The 22,364-nt window shown below is 45.1% G+C and overlaps 1 protein-coding gene across 1 annotated transcript in view; it reads left to right on the forward strand.

Moving 5' to 3' along the window:
• Nucleotides 1-2,509: 2,509 nt before the first annotated feature.
• The window catches only part of hcn4 (hyperpolarization activated cyclic nucleotide-gated potassium channel 4), a 76,726-nt gene continuing 56,871 nt past the window's right edge, over nt 2,510-22,364 (forward strand). The window contains 4 exon segments of the mRNA XM_030376524.1: nt 2,510-3,055; nt 3,057-3,386; nt 3,388-3,539; nt 22,000-22,364. The exon segment at nt 22,000-22,364 is cut by the window's right edge and continues 59 nt beyond it. Of these exon segments, the coding sequence (XP_030232384.1) occupies nt 2,861-3,055; nt 3,057-3,386; nt 3,388-3,539; nt 22,000-22,364 (1,042 nt within the window). The 5' untranslated portion in view covers nt 2,510-2,860.

A 22,364-nucleotide genomic window follows, 5' to 3' on the forward strand; every position in this document is an offset into this window, starting at 1 on the left:
CGTGGAACCATTAAAAGCCCTTGACGCTAAAGCCGCGGTGGGAAAACTACACTGAGGCCGCGGTGAGAAAAACTACAATGAAGCCGCGGTGAGTGGAACTACACTGAAGCCGCGGTGAGAAAAACTACAACTGTTGACATGAACGTCAACTGTCAAAGATTGTTACGTTTTAACCATTTAACCTTTGACATACGCGTCGAATACATTGGTATGTGATCCCGTCCAGTCCGGTCTGTTTTGAACCTGATTATTTTTTTATATATTTATAGACCTAGCCTTAAAAAAGAAAGAGAGATCAGAGAGAGAGAGAGAGAGAGAGAGAGAGAAAATGTCCCGTTAAAATAAATAAAGTTTTTGCTAAAAGGTTTTGTTAAATATATGATAGAATTTTAGTGGAAAAGTTGTAGCTACCTTTCAGATGAATAATATTTCTCTAGACAGTTGGTAATACGTCTTGTGTCCATAATAGGTCCATCAGAGCCTAATCAGATAGGATGGGCGCGGACCTCGATCATGAACAATATATAGTCAATACATCATACATATCATTACAAAATACAACAATTCCCCATTCGAATCGTTACTTTGGATTGTTTTCAGCTGCTTTAACAAAGAAACATCATAGTAAAACATTTTGCACGTCCTGCCCAATATTTGATCACAGGCATGCATGATAACGATATAGGCAATGTGTTTTTTATTTCAGAAATAATAACATCAGATATTTCGTGGGTAGGCCTATGTTGACCGCCAAACGACACATGCTCCCGTTTTACACTTCAGAAAGGAGAGAGAGAGAGAGTTAGAGAGAGAAGAGAGAGAGAGAGAGAGAGAGAGAGAGAGAGAGAGAGAGAGAGAGAGAGAGAGAGAGAGAGAGAGAGCAGAGGAGAGAGAGAGAGAGAGAGCGAGAAGATAGAGAGAGAGAGAGAGGAAGAGAGAGAGAGGAGAGAGAGAGAGAGAGAGAGGAGAGAGAGGACCAGATGAGGTTAGGGGTTTTGTAAGGAGCAAAACGGCGGTGACATAATGTTGGGTCGAGGTCCATAATTGCGTACCCTGGTATGTGTGGTTTCTGACCAATAGAGGGAGCATCAAGGTGTGTTGAGAATCCAAAATGGTGCGTGTTAACCAAGGACGTTTCCGACAGCAAATCATTCATGCACACACGTGGCGCCGCGCAGACACACGCACGTCCATGCACGCACACAGACACACACAGATACACAAGGCTCTCAGCGCGTCATCTTCTAGATGTGTGAGTGCTATGTGTGTAGCCACTGGTTTGCTGTTGTACACGTGTGTGATCTGTGTGTGTGTGTGTGTGTGTGTGTGTGTGTGTGTGTGTGTGTGTGTGTGTGTGTGTGTGTGTGTGTGTGTGGTGTGTGTGTGTGTGTGTGTGTGTGTATGTGTTGTGTGTGTGTGTTTATGTGTGTGCTGTGTGAGAGAGAGAGAGAGAGAGGAGAGAGAGAGCGAGAGAGAGGAGAGAGTAGAGAGAGAGAGAGAGAGAGAGAGGGGGGGGGGGGGGGGGGGGGGGGGGGGGTATTACTGGCACCAGTTGCGGCTTCCAGAGATAGACTTTGGATGTCACCGGCGACAGCCAGGTGTCATTTGGTGTGATTCTTATTCTCGTGGTGAATGAAACCAGCATATTAAAACATGGTCCCCTATTCGTTTCATTACCCAAATAAAAGAAAATACATTCGTTCGTCCCTATGCACCGTCCTCTCACAATGGCACAATTATATCGATAGCGATATTATATGGCTATATCATTAAGGCTGATCTAAATGACCATTTATGCTCTCAAGCATTGATATCCTCTGTGCGTGCAGAACACAGCCTGATGACGATGCGATGCGTTCCCTCCGTTCACTCGGGTCAACGACAGCCTACGTTTTAACAGTTCTTTATAGACTGCACATTAGGCCTACTCTGTTTGTGGCTGCATAGTATATCACCGAATAACTCAGATCACCGCTCTCTTGAATTAATGAAACGAAACACCGGATCAGATCCTGTAAGGGAACATCACAATTAGTATAGGTGCGCACTTTACGCACTGCTTCTCCCTTTGCAAACCAATCCAACCTCCTCAGCCTCCACCTGTGTTCCCCAGACCATGTCAGAACCCCCGGGGCTCGGCTTACACTCACGAAAGGCTGGCCAACCTGTAGCCCCAACTTAAAAAGACAGGAGGAGGATTTAAGAATGGGAAGAGCATGCCCCTTTAACCAAGGTGGGCTGAGCTTATGCGCCGTCCTCGCTCCTATGGCAAACCCCACAGAGCAGCAGGATGGATATTCAACATCACCAAAACGCGCTCCGGATGACTGGTGCCAGCGGTCCTCGGATGCTACTGAATGTTACAGGAATGTCTTCTGTATCTCTGTCACCTGGCGAGACACGGACGAGACGGAGAGGCATCATCCACCGCGCCTGACCTTCTTGTCTCCACCCCCCCCCCCCCCCCCCACTCCCCCACACCCCTTTCCCCCCAGTCGTTCGGCGTGTCCCTCACATGTCAGGCTAAGGTGACTTTACAACAGTTTTTTTCCCCCACTTTTGCGCACAATGTCGGAGCGCCACCAATATGTAGGCTACCTCGACACACGGATGACCCACTGGACCGCCCGGAGATGTCTGACCACAGAGGCAAACTGTCGGACAGCATCCGATGAGGACGAGCATCGCTTGAGGTCAGTGAAGGCACGGTCGTCTTTGGCCATGTTTCCTATTTTCCTGAAAGCTTCCAACGAGCTCTGAGCTGATCGCTCTGGCCAACACACAGGGAGACCGGTGATAATCGATACAGCCAAACAGCCTGGATTGATTTCTTTCAATTTGATTGTATCGCAATGTCATAATGGAGAGGTTGCAGTCCTCCATGCGTAAAAGGCTCTACAGTTTGCCACAGCACATTGGACACAAAGCGTCCATCATGGGGGAAGGAGAAGATGGAGACAAGGACACCCGAAGGAAGAGCATCAGGATGAAGCCTCTGCCGTCCCCGTCGCCGACCTCTGGGGGAAGCTGCAGAGGCATCGGGGAAACCAAAAGTGGGGGAATCGGTCATCATGGAGACGGACATTGGGAGACAATCGAAGACGAGCTCGAACGGAGATTGCCGTCGGTTTCGTGGGAGCCTCTCCTCCATCACAAGTCGGCATGTGCACGACTCGGAGTCCGCGGAGGAGAGGCGACTCATCACCGAGGCGGGGGACGTCACCCCGAGCGAGGAGAGCCCCCCCGGAGCGGTCGGTGGCGGGCCGGAGCAAGTTGCGCAAGGAGCCAGTGGGAGCCAAGATGGTTCCCCGGATCAACAATCAGGGTTCATAAAGTTAGATGGCAGTGATCAGATTTCGCCGGACGATGAGACGTTATATCAAGCAGGGTTTCATGCACAGACAATTTGGAGCAATGCTTCAACCAGGGGTCAATAAGTTCTCCCTTCGGATGTTTGGGAGTGAAAAGGCTGTAGAAAGGGAACAAGAGCGGGTTAAATCCGCTGGATTTTGGATAATTCACCCATACAGTGATTTCAGGTAAGAGGACCGGGTGCCATGCACCACAGTGACGGATTTAAATTGATTCATATTTGGGGTGGTGGTGATTATTGGCTTCACGCAGGCCTTGTTGTAGCTTGACAGTTTTCACAATCAAACATGCCAAGCTATCCACAGTTATGTTTTTCCTTTCATCAACATGTTCAATTATAGGCTTTTCCAAAATATAATGAATCAGTATTTTAACTAGTTCATTAATTCTAATTGAATAGCCTACTAATTGCGTTTGTGCACATGATTTATTTAATTTTCACAGAGACAAAATAACAATGAAAAATAAGCATCAAAATGGATCCTTGTACTTGACCTCACAATGCATACACTTAATGATACTAAAAAACGAACAAGCCTAGGAGAGCATAGGCCCTTATGGACTAATGACCATAACATCAGGCTGAGGTGGAGCTGTTTGCTATACATTTAAGCCATGGTAGAAATCCAGGACTACCACTGACAGGTGGGCCAACCCTATATTGACCAATAATTTCACTAACATCTCCCTATTAAATAAAATAAAACAACTGTTGTCTTGACATCCTGTCTTGAGACAACTTTTGTTCCATTACCTCATGTATCTTTACCTCAAGCAAGTTAAACAGCAAACTGGTTCTGTAGAAGTGAGTGGTGGAAATCTATTACCACAGGATTTCACATTCTGTTCATTAATTAAGAAGTGCCCTTGACTGTGTCATTGTCCTTATACATGGCCTCAGATGGGCTATGAATGGTGTGAGTGTGTGTGTGTGTGTGTGTGTGTGTGTGTGTGTGTGTGTGTGTGTGTGTGTGTGTGTGTGTGTGTGTGTGTGTGTGTGTGTGTGTGTGTGTGTGTGTTTGTGTGTTTGCATGTATTTGTTTAAAGAAGAATAGTTTGTTTTCTTGTAAAAGGAATCTCACATTTTTGTGTGTGTATGAGATGTGTGTTTAAAACATTTTACGAAATGGATCAAATCAGACAATCCCTTGTTGCAGAATCTACTTAAAACCAGCCTTAATACACCAGGGCCCTGACCATGAAACAACGCCATCAACAAAGTGCCTTCTCCTAGCACAACAGACAAGATCAACATGGACTGTGCTTCTTTGTAGTGAGGCAGGGTTGAAGCATAGTTTATCCAGCATGTCATCTTCAACTCCTCTTTCAGCATTTCCCTGCTGGCAACTCACAGTTCAATGTCACTTGTCTCGCACTGTAGATCACTGCGTTGGGCAATCTACATCAAAGTCACTTCTGTTGTCTGCCTGGACGTTGGCTTTCTATATTTGGTATCTTTTAGCGCCGTCGATCCTTTGTTCTGTCCAAGGAGAGGCGAAAAGGGGGCGGTTAGGCCTGCTATCCCTGAACTATGGCGATGTGTGTTCACCATGTTTACACAGCAGCCATGGACACAGGGAGTCAAGTCAATTTCACTGGCGAAAATGTAGTGTTTGTGACCTGTGACCTCTTGAGAGCAGAGAGATTATGTGTGTGTGTGTGTGGGGGGGGTGCTCCTCAATCCGCGTACGCCAGACTTCCGAGTCGAAAGTCGAAGATCTCCCAGCTTTCTTGCGGCATTTCTCGAAGTCACGCCCCCTTTTTTTCTTAATCTTTCGGAAATCTGAGAATAGACCGAAAGCAGTAATAACGCTATCAACAAAATCGCTGCGCCTGTGAAGAGATTTAAAATGACCAACGTTTACCACGTGATCATTTTAAATGCTCTTACACACTTGATCACATTGCTACTTAATTCAGGTCGCCAATTTATAAATTGCATGGTCTTGCCTTGCGTGCAATACAATATAAAGTTGTGTCTTTTGTTTTCGGGCTGGTTTGCTAAAGAGGCTAATGTAGCTAACAATAAACAACGATTAGCCAATTTTATGACACAATCACAAAGACGAACAGGAACGCTATAAATGCTGCGACAACCGGAAGTGACTCAGAAGGCATGTGTCCGAGGATTCACGAACACACCATAAGTGACAAAGGAGCCAATCAGGGAGGTGAACATAAATTAATACTGCTTCCTATTAAGAACAATTTGTTTCTCTCATCATTAATTCTACTGGCAGAAATGCTAGTTGTATACACGTACATCACCAAAACTGTCGATGCATTTTAATGTTTCATACAAGTTAAGCTGGAGTGTTTGCCCCTTTTTATGTTGTATTACAAATATTTTTTCCAATAATTAGCTTGTATTACACACACACACGCACACGCACACACACACACACACACACACACACACACACACACACACACACACACACACACACTCACACACACACACACACACGCGAGTTTTGTATAATGCCAGCAACCAGAGGAGGAGCAATATCTTCCAGAGGGAAAGAAGGATTAAAAAGGGGCACCATAATCCAATTGACAACCTCATTTCCAGATCCAAAGCCGAACAGCCTCTTTCCTTTCCAAACATACATCTTCCAGATGGGCCGAGTGGTCAGTTAGCTAACCAGCCGCGGCCATAGAAGAGACTTACTGCTTAATTTTCAGTATTTTGTTTTGAGTATTGAAAAAGAAGCCATTTCACTGAAATAATACATTGTGTAATTATTATTTTAAATGATTTGCAAGTGGAAATACTGATAATCCTACAAATCATGGGGATGAGTAGATTGACTCTATGCATACGAAACAAAATCAAATGCAAGAGGGATGTTTGCCCTATATCTATTCATGCTTATTCATGCTCAGATTTATTCTATATACTGCTGTAAAGATTGGCCATGGGCATCATCTGTGACATGGTCTCCCTGTGTAGTGACTGGACCATTAAGTTGTGGTTCTAATAAGGCAAGTGTTTATGAAATTCACCTCTAAGTCTCCTTTCACAATTTTCATCCTCCAACCATTTTGGATAGCCTTCCCATGAAAGTAAGGTTAATAATCAAATTTAGTCAAGCATCACAGGAATAGGTATCCTCGATTCGGTTTCCATTTTGTTTCAGTGAAATAAGCAATTGCTAGAGGCCAGTGTAAATCGACAATCCACATAATGCACATAAATTGCAAGTGTTTGTTGCTGTAGTTTTATGTTGTGTGCACGTGTATTGTGGCATGTTTAGAGAAGCGTGTGATTCACTTCAGGTGGATGACAGTTGATTGGAGAGCGTGTTTTGCTGTTGTTTGTGTCTGATCTCGTGGGACCTCCTTGTCATGGGGAATTCATTGTAAGATGATATTGAAAACTCTTCAGGCAGATCCCACCTGGAAGGGAGGAAGGTAGCATAATCTTCTGGTCAGACTCACACAGAAACGGTGAAATGCTAAATCCCAGCTAAAAAGGGGCAACATCTTGTGAGTTCTCACAGTGCTTGTCTTCTGCGTTTATTGACATTTATTGACCCGCTACAATTCAATTCAATCTCATAAATGAAGATCACCAACAAAGTAGAAAAAGGAAAGATGCCACGCGGCCCACGCCAGGCTGTTGCAACTATCCATTGCCTACATAACAGCTTCCGTAAGTAAATCAGTGCATATAATTCCCCGCTGATACACCCCAAACGGTATTGATTGATATAACGATCGATAACATGATTGATTTTGAACGTTAATGGAATAAGCCTGCTGCCGTGTCTCTCTAAACGGTAGAACACAGAGATTAAAGATGGCTCCGAAAGTGAGGTAATCAAAATAGGCTGCCCGTTTCCGACCATGAATATCAGGAGCCGGGAGATTATTACAGCACAATCTATTTAATGGAGGTAGCCAAAGGTGCCTAGTTGGAGGGGGGGATGCCTGTCATTGCGGTAGAGTGATTTGATGTACAGTTTGACCTCAGCACCTGTGCGGGCCTGTGTAACCATCTGATCACTCCCTACAGGGTTGCACACTTGTGTTTATCGTTTCTCTGTGTTGCGTTTCCAATGTCATTTCACCCCAATATTTAATCTAATATTTGAGGCGACAAAACCCACAGTGAGATTTCATTGATTCCACTTGATTTAGTTATGGGTTGATCTGAGAGGATCATACTCCTTTTCAGATTGGGTAAAGCACCACGCACACCACTGTGGCTTCCAGTGGATGGCTCTGCTGTGCGTTTGCTATAACATCAGTTTCTGATCCCTCCAGATGGATACACAGCCCCCACATCCATCCTCAAGTTTGTCCTTTCTAACACTTTTCTGTGTTACATTTATTCACTTTGCCATGAATAGACATGTTTGATTATTGTATCAGTTTATTTAATTTATTATATCAGGAAGGGGGATGGTGAAAATCCTCTCTCTCTCTCGCTCTCCTCTCTCTTTCTCTCTGTCCTTTCTCTATCTCTCTCACTCTCCCTCTCTCTTTCCCTCCCCCGTATCTCTTTCTCTCTCTATCGCTCTCCCTCTTCCTTCTTCCATCTCCCTCTGTTTCCCCTCTTTCCCTTCCACTTGTTTTCTCTCTTTCCTCTTTCTCTCTTTCTTGCTTACACCTCTCATCGCTTCTTCTCTCTCTTTCTCTCCTCTCTCTCTCTCTCTCTCTCTCTCTCTCCTCTCTCTCTCTCTCTCTCTCTCTCTCTCTCTCTCTCTCTCTCTCCTCTCTCATCTCTCTCTCTCTCTCTCTCTGTCTTTCCTCAGGGCTTGTGTGTCATGGTACGTGACACCAGGGTGACTGGTACAGGATTCTCGGCTTTCTGCTAGACACACCCAGCCTCTGGCTATACCAGCAAGACCAAGCCTCTACTAGCAGACCCAGCCTCTGGCTATAGCTCGGACTGTAACAGCAGACCCAGGCTCTGACTGTAACAGCAGACCCAGGCTCTGACTGTAACCGCAGACCCAGGCTCTGACTGTAAGAGCAGACCCAGGCTCTGACTGTAACAGCAGACCCAGGCTCTGGCTATAACAGACCCAGCCTCTACCAGCAGACCAGCTGTTTGCTGGCATGCCACACCCTTTTCTAGAAAAATGGAAACACATGCACTTTGAATACACATCGAGAAGAGGGCGTGTACATTAGGATACAATTTATTATCAGTTTTTGTGCTGTACCCTTCAGCCAAGGAGAAATTACAGGTGGGAGGACAAATTAAGATTTATAGAGACAGAACAATTCGTTGCAAACGGCTATAAATAAAGAGCTTGTTTTCGTATTTTATGAATGCCGTTTATATATTCATGACAACATTTCACAGTTTGTACATTATCCTTTGAAGAAATAGCAAAAAGCTCATTAAAAGAGAAATGTTGTGCTTTGCTCTGGTAGCTCAGTCTAGTGTTTGGGTTATAATCAGTGATGCTGGAGGCGGCAGCTACTGTCATTACAGGTATAATCTACCAATAGTACACCCCATGCTCCTCACCCTGATTATACACTTTTGTAATTCTGACATATTGCACCACTATCCTCCCTAAACAAAGACTGAAAAAACAAGCCCTTTTATATAATACTGCCTTTTGCGATTCTAAATCAATCATCCTGCTATGTCCCTTAAAGCAGTTTGCACATTAGCAGCACTTTACACAATGCAGTGGTATTATGGTTCTCATACTGCAAAGAAATTCATCAAAACCTTTTTTCCGTTTTGCATGACTCTCCGACTCTTTCTTTGCATGAGGTGTTTTGTATCGTAAACGGCTGATACTCTGCTATACTCTGGATGAAGCAGTCACCTTCTAACCACCTTGAGGGGGCTGGAACAGCACTCGCCTGGTGGTTGCTCCGTACCTGTCACTGTGTTCACTGAGTATGTGATCCTGTTTCCTCAAGTGCCCTTTTCTCTACTCACCTTAACAATGGTGTTTTACTTTGGAGCGTAACAAACGGTCTAAAGAAATGAATAGATGCATAAAGCGCCATACTATATATAAGGCCTGCTATCTTTTATATCTCGACACAGTGTGGTTGCAATTATTGCTGATTACATCTCGGAATATTTTGTTTTAATCAGACGCATAATATTAATATTGAATCAGTTCATAAGTAGTAAGTTGCATTTTGATAAATGATACATTTTGCACACATAGCACAGGGACAGTGAGATGTCATTTCCAAGTCCACAGGGTTGGCCTTGGATGAAAAAAGGATCTTCCATCGTCAGGGCCTTTGAGGATAAGTGTCTTCCTTACCCAAGGATTCCCTGTGAATGCTACCTTTGACCTTTTCAACCATGGGGGGCAGACCCTGACCATATCTGTTTTTTCGTGATAACCATTATCGTGCATTAGTAGCGCACATCGCAGCAACATTCAATTTTTTCTCGCTGGATCAAAACTCGTAATCTGCTCTCCCCCCATTCAGAGTGCAGCGATGCTGTAATTTCCCGACCACATGGCCAGACCTATAAAGGTCACTCCCCACGCTGTGTCGTAATTGACATTTGACTATTAATTCATCCTTATGAATTAATAAACATACATACATACACAACAAACATACACATCTTTAATTATTTGAGTGAGGGCACATAGGGTTGCTTTAAAAAAAAAAGAAGAAGAAAACTGTCCATATTCGGCCGTGGTGATTGATTGGTGAAACACACAGGAAGCAGTAGGGCTCCTACGCAGAGAGCGAGGGCAGTCCACCAGTGTGTGCAATGAAAGCAGCCAGGGTATGTGGGCTGCCTTGATTAACGTGGAGTGCTTTCCCGGATCAATATGTTTAGCCTGGATAACCGCACGCTGGGCGTCTCGAAGGCTTCGACTTCGACAATGGCTCAATTGTGAGAAACGCCGTGTTGAGATGGAGGCTGCTTCCATTACCTCGACGTTAAGGGGGACTCCCTTCTCACTGTCCTCCGTCTTGCCGAGACAATGGCTTGTCTCTCCCCTCCCTCTGGTACTGGGCACTGCGGGCCACAATTACCTCTCTCTGTTCAAGTTTTATTTGATTATTTCCAAAACCAATAGCACTTGCCACATCAGTTTTACCAAAAACTGATGTGTTAAATCAAACGCCCGATACAGGTTGGAGCACACAATCGAGAAATGATAACACGAACAAATAAACAAGATTAATCCTGCCCCATTTGGGCTTTGCTGCATGATAAGCTTTCACTTTGCTAACTCACGCAGACCAGCAAAAACCAGATCAACTCTGCATGTCCTCCACGATGTGATTTCATTTCATGCTTAAAATGTCTTCTTAGCGCGGGTTTTCCATCAATGCTAGCTTTAAGCTGTATTAATTTTGGGCTTTATTTCCCTGCCCCCTTTTTTTTTATTCACATCCGTGTCCTCTTTTGACAAGAGAATCAGAATACTTATTTGAGTAAGCCTAGTCAGTGATACAGTATGGAGGGGGAAACATCGACGGAAATAAGGTCTCCTGGCTCTTGACCCAGAGGTGTGGCTCAAAAGGTCTGCAGTGCTTTCCCTGCCACACTTGCAAGGCCTTTGTCTTTCTTGTTCTTCTTCACAATAATAAGTGTCACACCCTGCCTCATTTCACATCCATCCATGTTATTTTTCCTCTCAACCCGTTTTCCTTTTCCTTTTTGTTGTTGTTGTTGTGTTGTTGTTGTTGTTCGTTTGTGTTGTAGTTGTTGCTGTGTGTCCTTCGTGACCTCTGACCTCCAGATCAACATTTTGAAAGCGGATGGGAAAGGCTTTCATGCTGCCCCGTCCATTTGCTGATTGCATCACCTGGTTGACGGACGTAATGGCTGGGGGGGCGGGTGGTGGAGACGGATGGTGACAATGTTGACCACGTTGCCCCCCCTCACTCTGCTATCACAGACAATGCATTAACATCATTCTTTATTGGCAAACCCTTCCTCCTTTCCTCCCTCCCTCCCCTCCTCTCTCTCTCTCCTTTGCTCACGCTCTGTCTGTTTAGCTCTCTCTCCCCCTGCTGTTGTCCGACGGGTGCTGATGGGGGCTGGAACACGCGGGGCGGAGAGTGGGGTCAGCGGCCAGTGTCTTCCCTGCCAGGCGCGGTAGCTGGCTGATAGAGGGCGTCTTGACATGAGGCAGAGGACCCCCCCCTGGGAGATAACAAGGCATTAGGATACAAAAACCAACAAACCAACCAACTGGAATGCAATTAGTGGCAGAGTCACGCTCCACAAAACTTCCAGGACTCGAGATATTTTCCAATAGATGCTGACGCAGACCAGCTGCCACGCTGTCTGTCAGGGTGCTGGGTGTGAGGTCCTGTTGCTGCCAGCCGTCAGTCCACCCAGCCATGCCATCTTTTGTATTAACTTACTTCTCGGGTTATGTGATGGACGTTGGACTTGTTTTGCTGACTGCTTAGATCTGTGTCCCGGGTAGTCTGGTGGGATCCCAGCGCTGAGACCCCTCGGAACATCACAGGCACAAGATGGCTGATTTTATAGGGCAAGAGAGGGAAGAACCACGGCCAAAAAACGCTTCAGTGGAAGTCTATAATAGAAGGACTACGATAATCAGGTTTGTGTTATAATCTGTTAATTTTGCTCCTCAAACAGGAGGAATTCAATATTTTATTACTATGGTTGATACAATTAAGCAACACAAACACACATTGTGGTGATGTGAAGGCCCCCCACATCATATCCAGTAATGAATGAACAACAGCCTGACTACCCATCTTCTCTCTGTGATATTAGTGAACTCTTAAGGGTGAGTAATGCTAAGGTAGGTTGAGGGAGCTCTGTTCTGCATACGGTTGTCAGGTTCGGTGAATTAGCAAAAGCTTAATCTAAAACCATTAACAATGGTTTGGGATGGTAGAACGGAGAAGGGAGGAGTGAAGGCATCTTGCTTGAGGATTCCTACAGGTAGACCACTGACAATCGGGTCCGAAATAGGATCCTTTCAACAAAATACACTTTCCCCTGGAGACTTCCTGGAACATCTCCACAGGGAGATCTGTGTCATTATCCACACAGTTGGAGCACTGAAATGCAAAACTGTTAATTGTTAATCAGTAATCTGCCAGATAATTGCTGAATTTTCGCCCGATAAAAGTGCTCAAGGAAGATAATTTGCGATTGAATGCATGATCCTTCTAAAAAAAGAATAATGTGTTCTGTAATTTAAATACAGCTCAAACATCACACAGCGAGAGCAGTAGGAACGGTTTCATCTAGGGGTGTTTCTGTACTGATTAGAGTTATCACAACACATAACCCTCGTGGCTATGTTAAGTGATGCATTAGAGGCGTTCAAATCGAAGCGTAAACTGGAGTGGTGATGCATAAGATACCAATCATAAAGGCAGCAGCCATGCAGAACATCATGCTGTAGCGGATTACTGCCGTGACTCGATCAGTCCATCGTGTTAAGGCGGAATTCTTTTATGGGGTCAACTCTCCGTCAGGGGGGTTACATCTCTATCTCGGGTTGTGATATGTGTCAGGTGTGACATTGTCTTTGTCCCCGTTGGCTTGTGAAGTGGCTCCTCATCCCTGCACAGAGCTTATGGCAGGTGCACTCACCTTGTGATTCTGCCCTAGCCCACGACTGATAGAGTTCTTGCTGCGGCTTTAGGTTAGGCTTATTCTTTTCCAGTGGATTTCCTTTCCCCCCGCACCCCCCCCCCCCCCTCCCCGACCTGTGTAGGTATTTAACGAAGCTCTCAGTTTTCCCATAGTATAAGGCTGGGTAGATTTGTCTTACTGATGGGATCCTCTTAGCCTAGGTCTCATAAAACACGGCACCGAGGCCTAAATATAGCTACCTGCTAGCGCGCAGACGGCGTGCCAGCCACGTGCAGGGGTGTAGCCGCCGGCGAGTGCTCAGGAATCGCAGTTTTGACACTTCCCCTGGAGTCGCTGACAACTGAAATTGGAGTCACCCTTTGAACCGATTCCTTTGTTATTTGAACTCCGAGACATCAGCAGTTCTGTCACGTTTGCGAATACATATGGCGTCTTCAACCCCTCTTTTCTTCTGTTAACATTTGACTTGGAAGTTTGCTGCTTCGTCACCTTTCTGTTTTGTTGTGGTATATTCTTCTTTCTGAACACATTCATTTGTACTCATTTGGTGCCTTGTCACATGCGCCCAGGGCTGAATGGATTCCCCCATCTGAACGAAACATTCCATGGTGGTCGATCCATACCCACACACACACACACACACATGCACACTCTTTCTGTCTCTGTCTCTCTCACATGCACAAACAAACACAGAGAAAGAGAAACAGACAAACACACATGCACACCTTGTGTGTGTGCTTGCATGTCTGTTTATCTCTCTCTCTCTCTCTCCCTCTCATTCTCTCTCACACACACACACACACACACACCACACACACACACACACACACACCACACACACACACACACACACACACACACACACACACACAACACACACACACACCATACTGTAGATATAGGCAACGTGATGCTGCATGCACTTATCCGAGATGTCTTTACTGACAAGAAATTCCGAAATTCTTGAACTGCCCAAAATTCATGGTAGCCTATTCATGGTAAATCAATATGCACAAGGGCAAACATTCAGAGACATCACAACAGGAAAACATACACAGACAAAACAAGACAATGAATTATTCAGGGGAAACACAATATTTCATATTCGTAAACAGATAAAACTCAATCATTTACTCGGATCCAACAAGAGCATCCCTACGTCTGTGAGGTGTAACCCACACCTCGTTCACACGTTTATGGTTTTTCTAAAATCGCAAGGTTTTTCTTTCTGCGTTTTGCCCTCTGCCCCACACCAGAATGCAGTTTCAGTTCACTGAAAACAAAGCCTTTCGAAACTTTTTTTTTTCAAATATCGACTTCTTATGTATTCTTACAAACGGCTATGAACGGCTGGTTCGCAGCAGTTTTTCGGCATTTGCATGACCTTTATATAACATCGCAATTGTTCTTTCCAACATTGAGCATGCATCAAAACCTACAAACAATGGGCAGACTACCAGTGTGTTTACTTGTGGCTAGTGGTATGTTTAACGTTTAATCACATGTTCACCAGTCAACTCATGACTACTAACTAGTACTTCATCATTACACCGGCATGCTGCGTTGTTGCGATGCTCCGTCTTCTGTTGTGTTTGACACACAGTTGTATCGCCTCCTACTGGCCTGGCATGGCTAGTGTTTTATATCGTCTTTGCGTTCTCTTTTGTTCAGAGATTTTTCTGAAACACTGTTGGTGTGAACTGGGGGAATCATTTCATAAATATTCATAAATATACAAGGGCTAAGAGTATGTCACCCATTCAGTCCGCACTGTGCAGGAGAAGGTCATGTTTACTGGTGATGTCTACCACTTGTGCCGCTGAAGAGAGGGTGGCCTACCTGCATGGCAAGCCACACACACACACACCACACACACACACAAACACACACACACACACACAGACACACACACACGCACGCACACGCACATTCACACAGACACACACAAACACACACACAGACCGACACACACACACACACACACACACACACACACACACACACACACACACACACACACACACACACACACACATATGGACACATACTGACCTACACACACCGCAAGAACACACACACACACACACACACACACACACACAACACACACACACACACACACACACACACACAACACACACACACACACACACACACTTGAATAATACACACTTTAATAAACTAGTTTGCAGTGTGTAAACAACACTGTGACCCCCTCACCAGACCGGCTGGTTAATGGTGGCCCCTGAGAGACACACACAGACAGGTCTGGCTCTAACAAGGGCCCCTGAGGTAACGGGGGGCCCCTGAGTTGGCGAGGCCCCGGAGACAGCAGGGCGTTGGAAGAAAGGCTTACCATGTAGCCAGATGCACTCCGAGGTGAGAACAAGCATCTGGCGTCCCTGGGAGCCTCTGCAAGACGGAGAAATGTCAGTGCTTCCAGCGTCAGTACAGCGGGTGGGCAACGCTGTCATCGCCCTATCCTAGAGACGGAGGCGGGGTGGTCCTCCCAGGACCCCCTCTGGCGGGGGGGGTGTCTGCCCTGACACATCGCAGTGTTCCTCATGCATGGGCTCATTTATCACACGATGCATACCGCCTGACATACTGTCATTCGTCAATGTGTTTCCCCACACTCTCACACACACAGACACGTGTTCATCGCTTCGCTATGAAGTCGTAGGCTTCAAGGTTGGTAAGGCTTCTTCAGCGGAGAAGGAGGAGGTAACCACTTTAATGCGTATAACACAATCATTGCTCTTGCAGTGCATACCTCTCCTCCTGTACTCCACCTGTATTTATAGAGCAATGCTCTCAATGTCAGGGTCCCAATGCATAATAAAACACAGTAAATGGATCCCTGCTATGTTTAGGTGGGCTGACCTCCATCAGAAGGCAGCAGCAAGACTAGAAAAGGAGAAATCGTTGTGCGTGCATCCAAATAGAAAGATACACCAATGCTTTCACACCGCACACATGTACACACACGTGTACAGGGAGTTTTGTACGAACCCAACAATTTTTGTCTAGCCAAAATATTGCAGGTCAAAAAAGCATAATTCGACGCTGATGAGAATACCCTTTCTAATTACTGTTATGTCAGACGATATGCGGCGCATTGCCCTCAATATCTCCCATAAAGTGGTTACATAAAAGAGACACATCGGCTCCTGATGCTGCCAGTCCCTGTTTCCTTGTTATGGCTCGCAGTGTCTCCACGGGGCCCAGGGGTCCTGCAACATCTGGCTCCTCTGCCAGGATCAGCGCTTCCCCATTTCCACTCTCACATCTCTCTTAATTTGTCTTTTTAATTGTCTTCATGCTGCATTTATCGTTCACATATGGTGTACCTCATTAAATACACTAATGCTAACCAAAATGTTGTGGTGTTCGACGAAGGGTCTGGATTATTTCTTGGTCACTGCAGTCTGAAGGACACATGCTCCATCGGAGCAACCGCACTGATCTTCAGCGTGGGCAAATCCTCAGAACTATGGAAATCTTTACATTACTAGACTACATCTTTTAGAATGGAACCCTATAAACAATCCTCTGATCTATTCAATCTGATCAGAACAATATTCCATCTGATCAGAGCTTATACCAAGACCACTTGGTTGAGGTTCCGTAGACCTTGGTGCCCTGGATCTAGCCATGGATGAAGACCACGTACCACTACATTGTAGCATTGGGTGTTTGTCGCCCCCACGATGCGACACCGAGCCACGTCAGTTAAGGCAGATTAGGACATCACTCGACCTTCTGCAGACCAGATAATCATCCTGGTTTCGGAGTCTGAAGCGTACTCAGAGAACAGCATGCAGGTAGCATAAGGGTTGAAGACAGGGCAGTGAAGACCAGGTCAATGATCTAATGTCACATGGTGGGACGAAGGAGAAGGTGATCATCTAATACGTGCTGCAAGGAGTTAGCGGGTAGAGCGAGCCGTCGATCAGTGATCTTTAGGAAACAGGAAATATCCCCCAAATGGAGGAACATAACCAACGCTGATGATTTGTCTAAGTAACCAAATCGTATCTTTAGATTTATATTCCTCTCAACTCTTTTTCTCCCCCTGTATTTTGTGACGATACATTTTTGTCTTAACAGTTTTGACATTTTTGACATTACGTTATGATGGCTTGGCAGATGAATACAGAACATGAGCTAATTCCGACCGTCCCAATGCAGCAGCACACTCCCATCCTCTAGCTCTTAGCAATTGGCTTGAAGAACACACAGCATGACGGGCCTCGGCCGCTACCTGGGAGTAACCGAATGTGACGCCTGAGACTCAGGGAATGGGAAGAACAATGTCATTACCTATGTTTGTGTTACTTCCTTTGAAGATTACTCTTGTCCTCCCGGGCTTTCAAATCTTTAAACGATTGAGCAAAACACAGTCACAGCTAGGGTCTCTCTAAATATAGCCTGGCTTGTCAAGCACTGAAATAGTGGATACCCTTTTACTATTGAAGAATTCCAATTACTGTCACCTGGGTTTGAGGGTGTGCTGCTAAGGTGTGTGTGTGTGTGTGAGAGAGAGAGATGAGAGAGAGAGGGGGGGAGAGAGAGAGAGAGAGAGAGAGGGAAGAGATCGAGAGACGCAGAGAGAGAGATGAGGAGAGAGAGAGATAGCAGAGAGAGGAGAGAGAGCGAGAGGAGAGATGAGAGATGATGAGAGAGAGAGAGAGGAGGGGGGGAGGAGAAGATGAGAGAGAGAGAGAGGGATGATGAGAGTGAGAGAGAATGAGAGAGAGAGAGAGATGAAGAGAGAGAGAGAGAGAGGAGACGCAGAGAGGAGAGATAGAGAGAGAGAGAGAGAGAGAGAAGAGAGGAGAGAGAGAGATAGGAGAGAGAGATTGCATGAAAGGGTGTGCAATACGTGTTGTATAATCACATTACACCTTCCGGTGTTGTACTTTAGCAATGCGACTCGTCTCCAGACCGATATAGGTTCAGGAACGCAGAGCAATGCTTATCCCGAGATAGCTAACCCTTCCATACCAATTATCGTGTTGGCTCCAATCTCATTGATCTCTGCAAAAAGCAGTTTATCTATTTTGCATCCACCTCAAACATACACCTAGCACTTGTCAGTAGTAACATGCTTGCTAGCACTCTAGACGCTCAGCCTATTGCCAAACATTAAAAATAGACATTTTAAACTAGCTTGATATCAGCTTGATTTGTCTGCTACCAATTTTAGGCGTCACATTCTTCATTCAAACCCTTTCATTTGACTGGGTTGGTTGGTTTATTTATTGCGTTCATATGAATGAGTAAGCAGATGCCGACAGAAAGAGGTGCTCTGATTATTTCTACTGCTGACGCTGGAGAGAATGTTTACGACACCGTTTTTCTCTTTTCTGTGGGCCAGCCGGGGGGAAATTGGTTTTGTACGTTGATAGATGTTTACGACTCAACAAAACGTGCACAGGTAAATCACCCACATCAGCTGAGGTGTGTAACGTGGAAGCCCTCACTCACTCTGCACAGAACACCTGGCATCCATCGTCCTTAACACAAAAGAACCAATCTGGACGGTGTGGCGAAGGCACCCAGCGAGCTCCCAATCACAGGTTCATCCGGTCTGAGCGATGGACAAGGGCACATTGCAATTGAGCAATTAGCCGTTGAGCAGCCCTCATTGACCTATGTTGAATCAAAGCCTTGTGTCTTTGTAGAGTAAATATGAAGAGTGCCTGTATGGAAGCCACTTACTGGCGGTGGGATCAAAGATGTCTAAACCAGTGGGTCCCCCAACCTCTGGTTTACACTGGCATGCTCCGAGGCAAGACTAGGTGTGCCGTTAAATTGTGTGGGATTTGATGCGTAATGCAGACAACGGTTAGGCTACGAGGGCCTTATATATTTGGTAGTAGATGTGATTTGCTTTATTATTGATTCGAAGTTCTGGCTCCATTTCAATACCTACTCAATGCCAAAATTGCCTGTCTGGTTTTTATGAACCTTTATCGATGTGATCTTCTTTTCACAGTCTGCTGCAGTGAAGTATGGACCACATAATAACCTGATAAGAATGTGCTTGACATCTCTCTGAATCATGCCCTACCAACTTAAGTTGCAGCGCCTTGAACTTGTTGCGATCGTGGGTGAGCTTTACCTCTGTAGAATATTGGTCTTTATTATAGTGGCCTACACCTGGTTTACTTGAATTTACTTGTCTATTGCCTTTTATGCTTTCTTTCATTGATTTAGTTAATTGTTAATGGTAAATGGTAAACCAGTAGATACACTGAATTCTCATTTTTTGGTTGATCTTTAAACTACGTTTTAGTATGATCAAGAGGGAGGAATGTAGAATATTGGTGTATTTTAGTGTCTCTCTTTTGTTCACCATTTCTAGTCTAGGAACAGGCAAGGGCCTCTCATACTGATACAAGGTGTTATCTCCAACATTCTGCCATTGTTATGTCTCAACAAGGTTGAACCGACCTGGTCCTCCGGCTCCGGGACATAGCCAGGGCCAGATACCTTATCAGGCTGAGAGTGCGTCTGTTCACGTGTTATTCATGTATTCCCCTTTTTGTATAATACTCGCCCCAACCCTTTGGTTCGACGAGAAGAGGGTTCGACAGCCAAGGAACAAGTCATCAAACGGCTCCTCAACGGGTCCACTATAGATTATTCAGCCTAAGTCTGTATCTCGCTGTATTACATCCTGGAATAAACCATCTAATCAACCCTCTGATCCAACCTGTCAAATTGCTTTGATTTCGACTTGAAGAATTACTACCACGACGAAAAATACACATCGCAGAGTCCGTCCCGAACAGTTTAGAAATAAGCTGAAATCTAACACCTCCAACCAGTGGCTAGCTCTAAGCTAGCCCTCCATCAGTTTCAGTCTGACATTAGGAAGGTTCCTGAATGAGGCGACCGTAGCTCAGGAGGTAGAGTGTGTTGTCTGGTAACCGGAAGGTTGCTTGTCCGATTCCTAGCTCCTCTTGGCTGAGTGTCGAGGTGTCCCTGAGCAAGGCACCTAATCCTAACTGCTCCCGACGAGCTGGCTGTCACCTTGCATGTTGACTCCGCCGTTGGTGTGTCATTGTGTGTATTAACCGTTGTAAGTCGCTTTGGATAAAAGCGTCTGCTAAATGCCCTAAATGTTAATGTCCTGAAGGGAAGGGCTAGGGATAGGGCTAACATCTCAGCGTAAGCCCCCGATGACAGCCGCCACTCGGTTAGCATGGTGGTAATGGAATGTTAGTTATTATGTTTAAGGATTTTTCGGTAATTGTTTAGTAATAAATCATAAAATACTTTGTCAATTTATGGTGAGACGTTGTTCTGGTCAGATCTGCCACACCGCATCTCATGTGAGACATTTGAAAAACACGGTTTTGTTAAGCCTAGGTTACGTGTATTTACATTGATTTTTGAATTTGACAGTACTACTCCTCTCAATATAGCCACCAAAAACATCCCACAATGCCTTTTGATTTACAAGCATGTGTATGCACACCAGACCCCTCGCACCCAGTAAGCAGATGAGTCACAGAGGTAACGCGAGGCTACTGATCAGGGATGGCAGGCGTGCTAATGTTCAGCTAGCTGGTAGCATGCTCTATTATAGCGGTGAAAAGGTTAGCCCATAGAGGTTGCAAAACTAATCGCTTAACATTCATCATCGTTCCATGATGTCTTCTTTCTTTACAAATGACTAACTCAATTTTGTCGCCGTATTGTGGTGGGAATTCAACTGAAATATATGGAGGGTGGTTGAAGTGCAAACATGAAGCCAGGGAAATACCTCTAGGGAATAATATCAGGCCAACTCATCCTAAAACCACCGGCACATCTGTCCAATTGCCTGTGTAACTATTTTTGTATGTGATCTTGTTCAGCCAATTGTCTGTTTTTCAATCTGCTGAGATTTGCTTCAGGATTAGTTTTTATTCAACATCTGTTGTGTTGAAGCAAAAAAAACCGCCTCACAAAGAAAATATACATAATTGAAGATAACATCTCTATTCATAATGATGATGTTCTCTGTAACACAAAGACACAAGCCGTTGTCTCCAGCCACGCGTAGGGACTGCTATGATACGTGTAATTATGGTACCACAAAGAAATAGAGCAAACAGCACAGTGACTTAAGAAGTAGGGCATATCCCTGCATAGTAACTAATGTTTATTTATTCAAGCACCTTTAAAAGAGCAAAAGTCACAAAGCGAATATTAACAAAGTAAAATTCAAAAAGATACACGCAGTAATACATAAGCAGCAACAGACCTTAAAACACATAAATACAAACCCTAGACAGCACAGGGCAAGACAAAGGCCTGTTTAAATAAACTTTGTGTCATAGAGGCAAGTTGCATTGAGGGTAAACACATTCAGAAGCTGACATTCTGAATGTGTGTGTGTGTGTGTGTGTGTGTGTGCTTGCGTTCTTGTGTGCACACATATGCCCCGTATATTCCTCCCTCCCAAGCAGTCCATGTTTTACCTTGCACATCATTTATCATTCATCATACTTTGATCTTTGCAAGATCAGATCTACGAAGTGAGGTTCATAGGTTGACCTGCTGAATTAATCGCTTATCGAAATTCTCGTCGGATTAATAATGCAGCGATCTCTAAGTATATCGTTGTTAGTCTCCCTAATTCAATAAATTGAATACCAAAACTGTCTACAATTCTGTACATACGTTGTTCAAACATTGACTCAATATTACTTTCTCCAAAATACAAACTTTCAAAACCTCGCTCCGCTCTTCTCTTATCTGCTCAGTGCTCTCTCTTTACGGTATCTTATGATCTTACCTGCAGCACCAAAAGGGATTTGCATTCACAACAGTTAATAATTCAACAATCTATGATTATATAGATATTAGACTCCCTAATTCAATATCAAAACTGTCTAAAACTCTGTACCGATGCTGTTCGAATATTGACTCGATATTACCTTCTCCCAAACACCAACTCTCTTGATCTCGCTGTCCTCTGCTCTTATCTGCTCTCTCTTCACGGTATCTCATGATCTGACCTGCAGCACCTAAAGCCCTATCTCTCTCTCCCCCCCCCGCCCCCTCGCGCCCGTGTTGTGCAGGTTCTACTGGGACCTGACCATGCTGCTGCTGATGGTGGGCAACCTGATCATCATCCCCGTGGGCATCACCTTCTTCAAGGACGAGCACACGCCCCCCTGGATCGTCTTCAACGTGGTGTCGGACACCTTCTTCCTCCTGGACCTGGTGCTCAACTTCCGCACGGGCATCGTGAAGGAGGACAACACGGAGATCATCCTGGACCCGCAGCACATCAAGATCAAGTATCTGAAGAGCTGGTTCGTGGTGGACTTCGTCTCCTCCATCCCCGTAGACTACATCTTCCTCATCGTGGAGACGCGCATCGACTCGGACTTCTACAAGACGGCCCGGGCGCTGCGCATCGTCCGCTTCACCAAGATCCTCA

The sequence above is a fragment of the Gadus morhua genome, chromosome 14 (genome assembly GCF_902167405.1).
Source record: "Gadus morhua chromosome 14, gadMor3.0, whole genome shotgun sequence".
NCBI lineage: Eukaryota > Metazoa > Chordata > Actinopteri > Gadiformes > Gadidae > Gadus > Gadus morhua.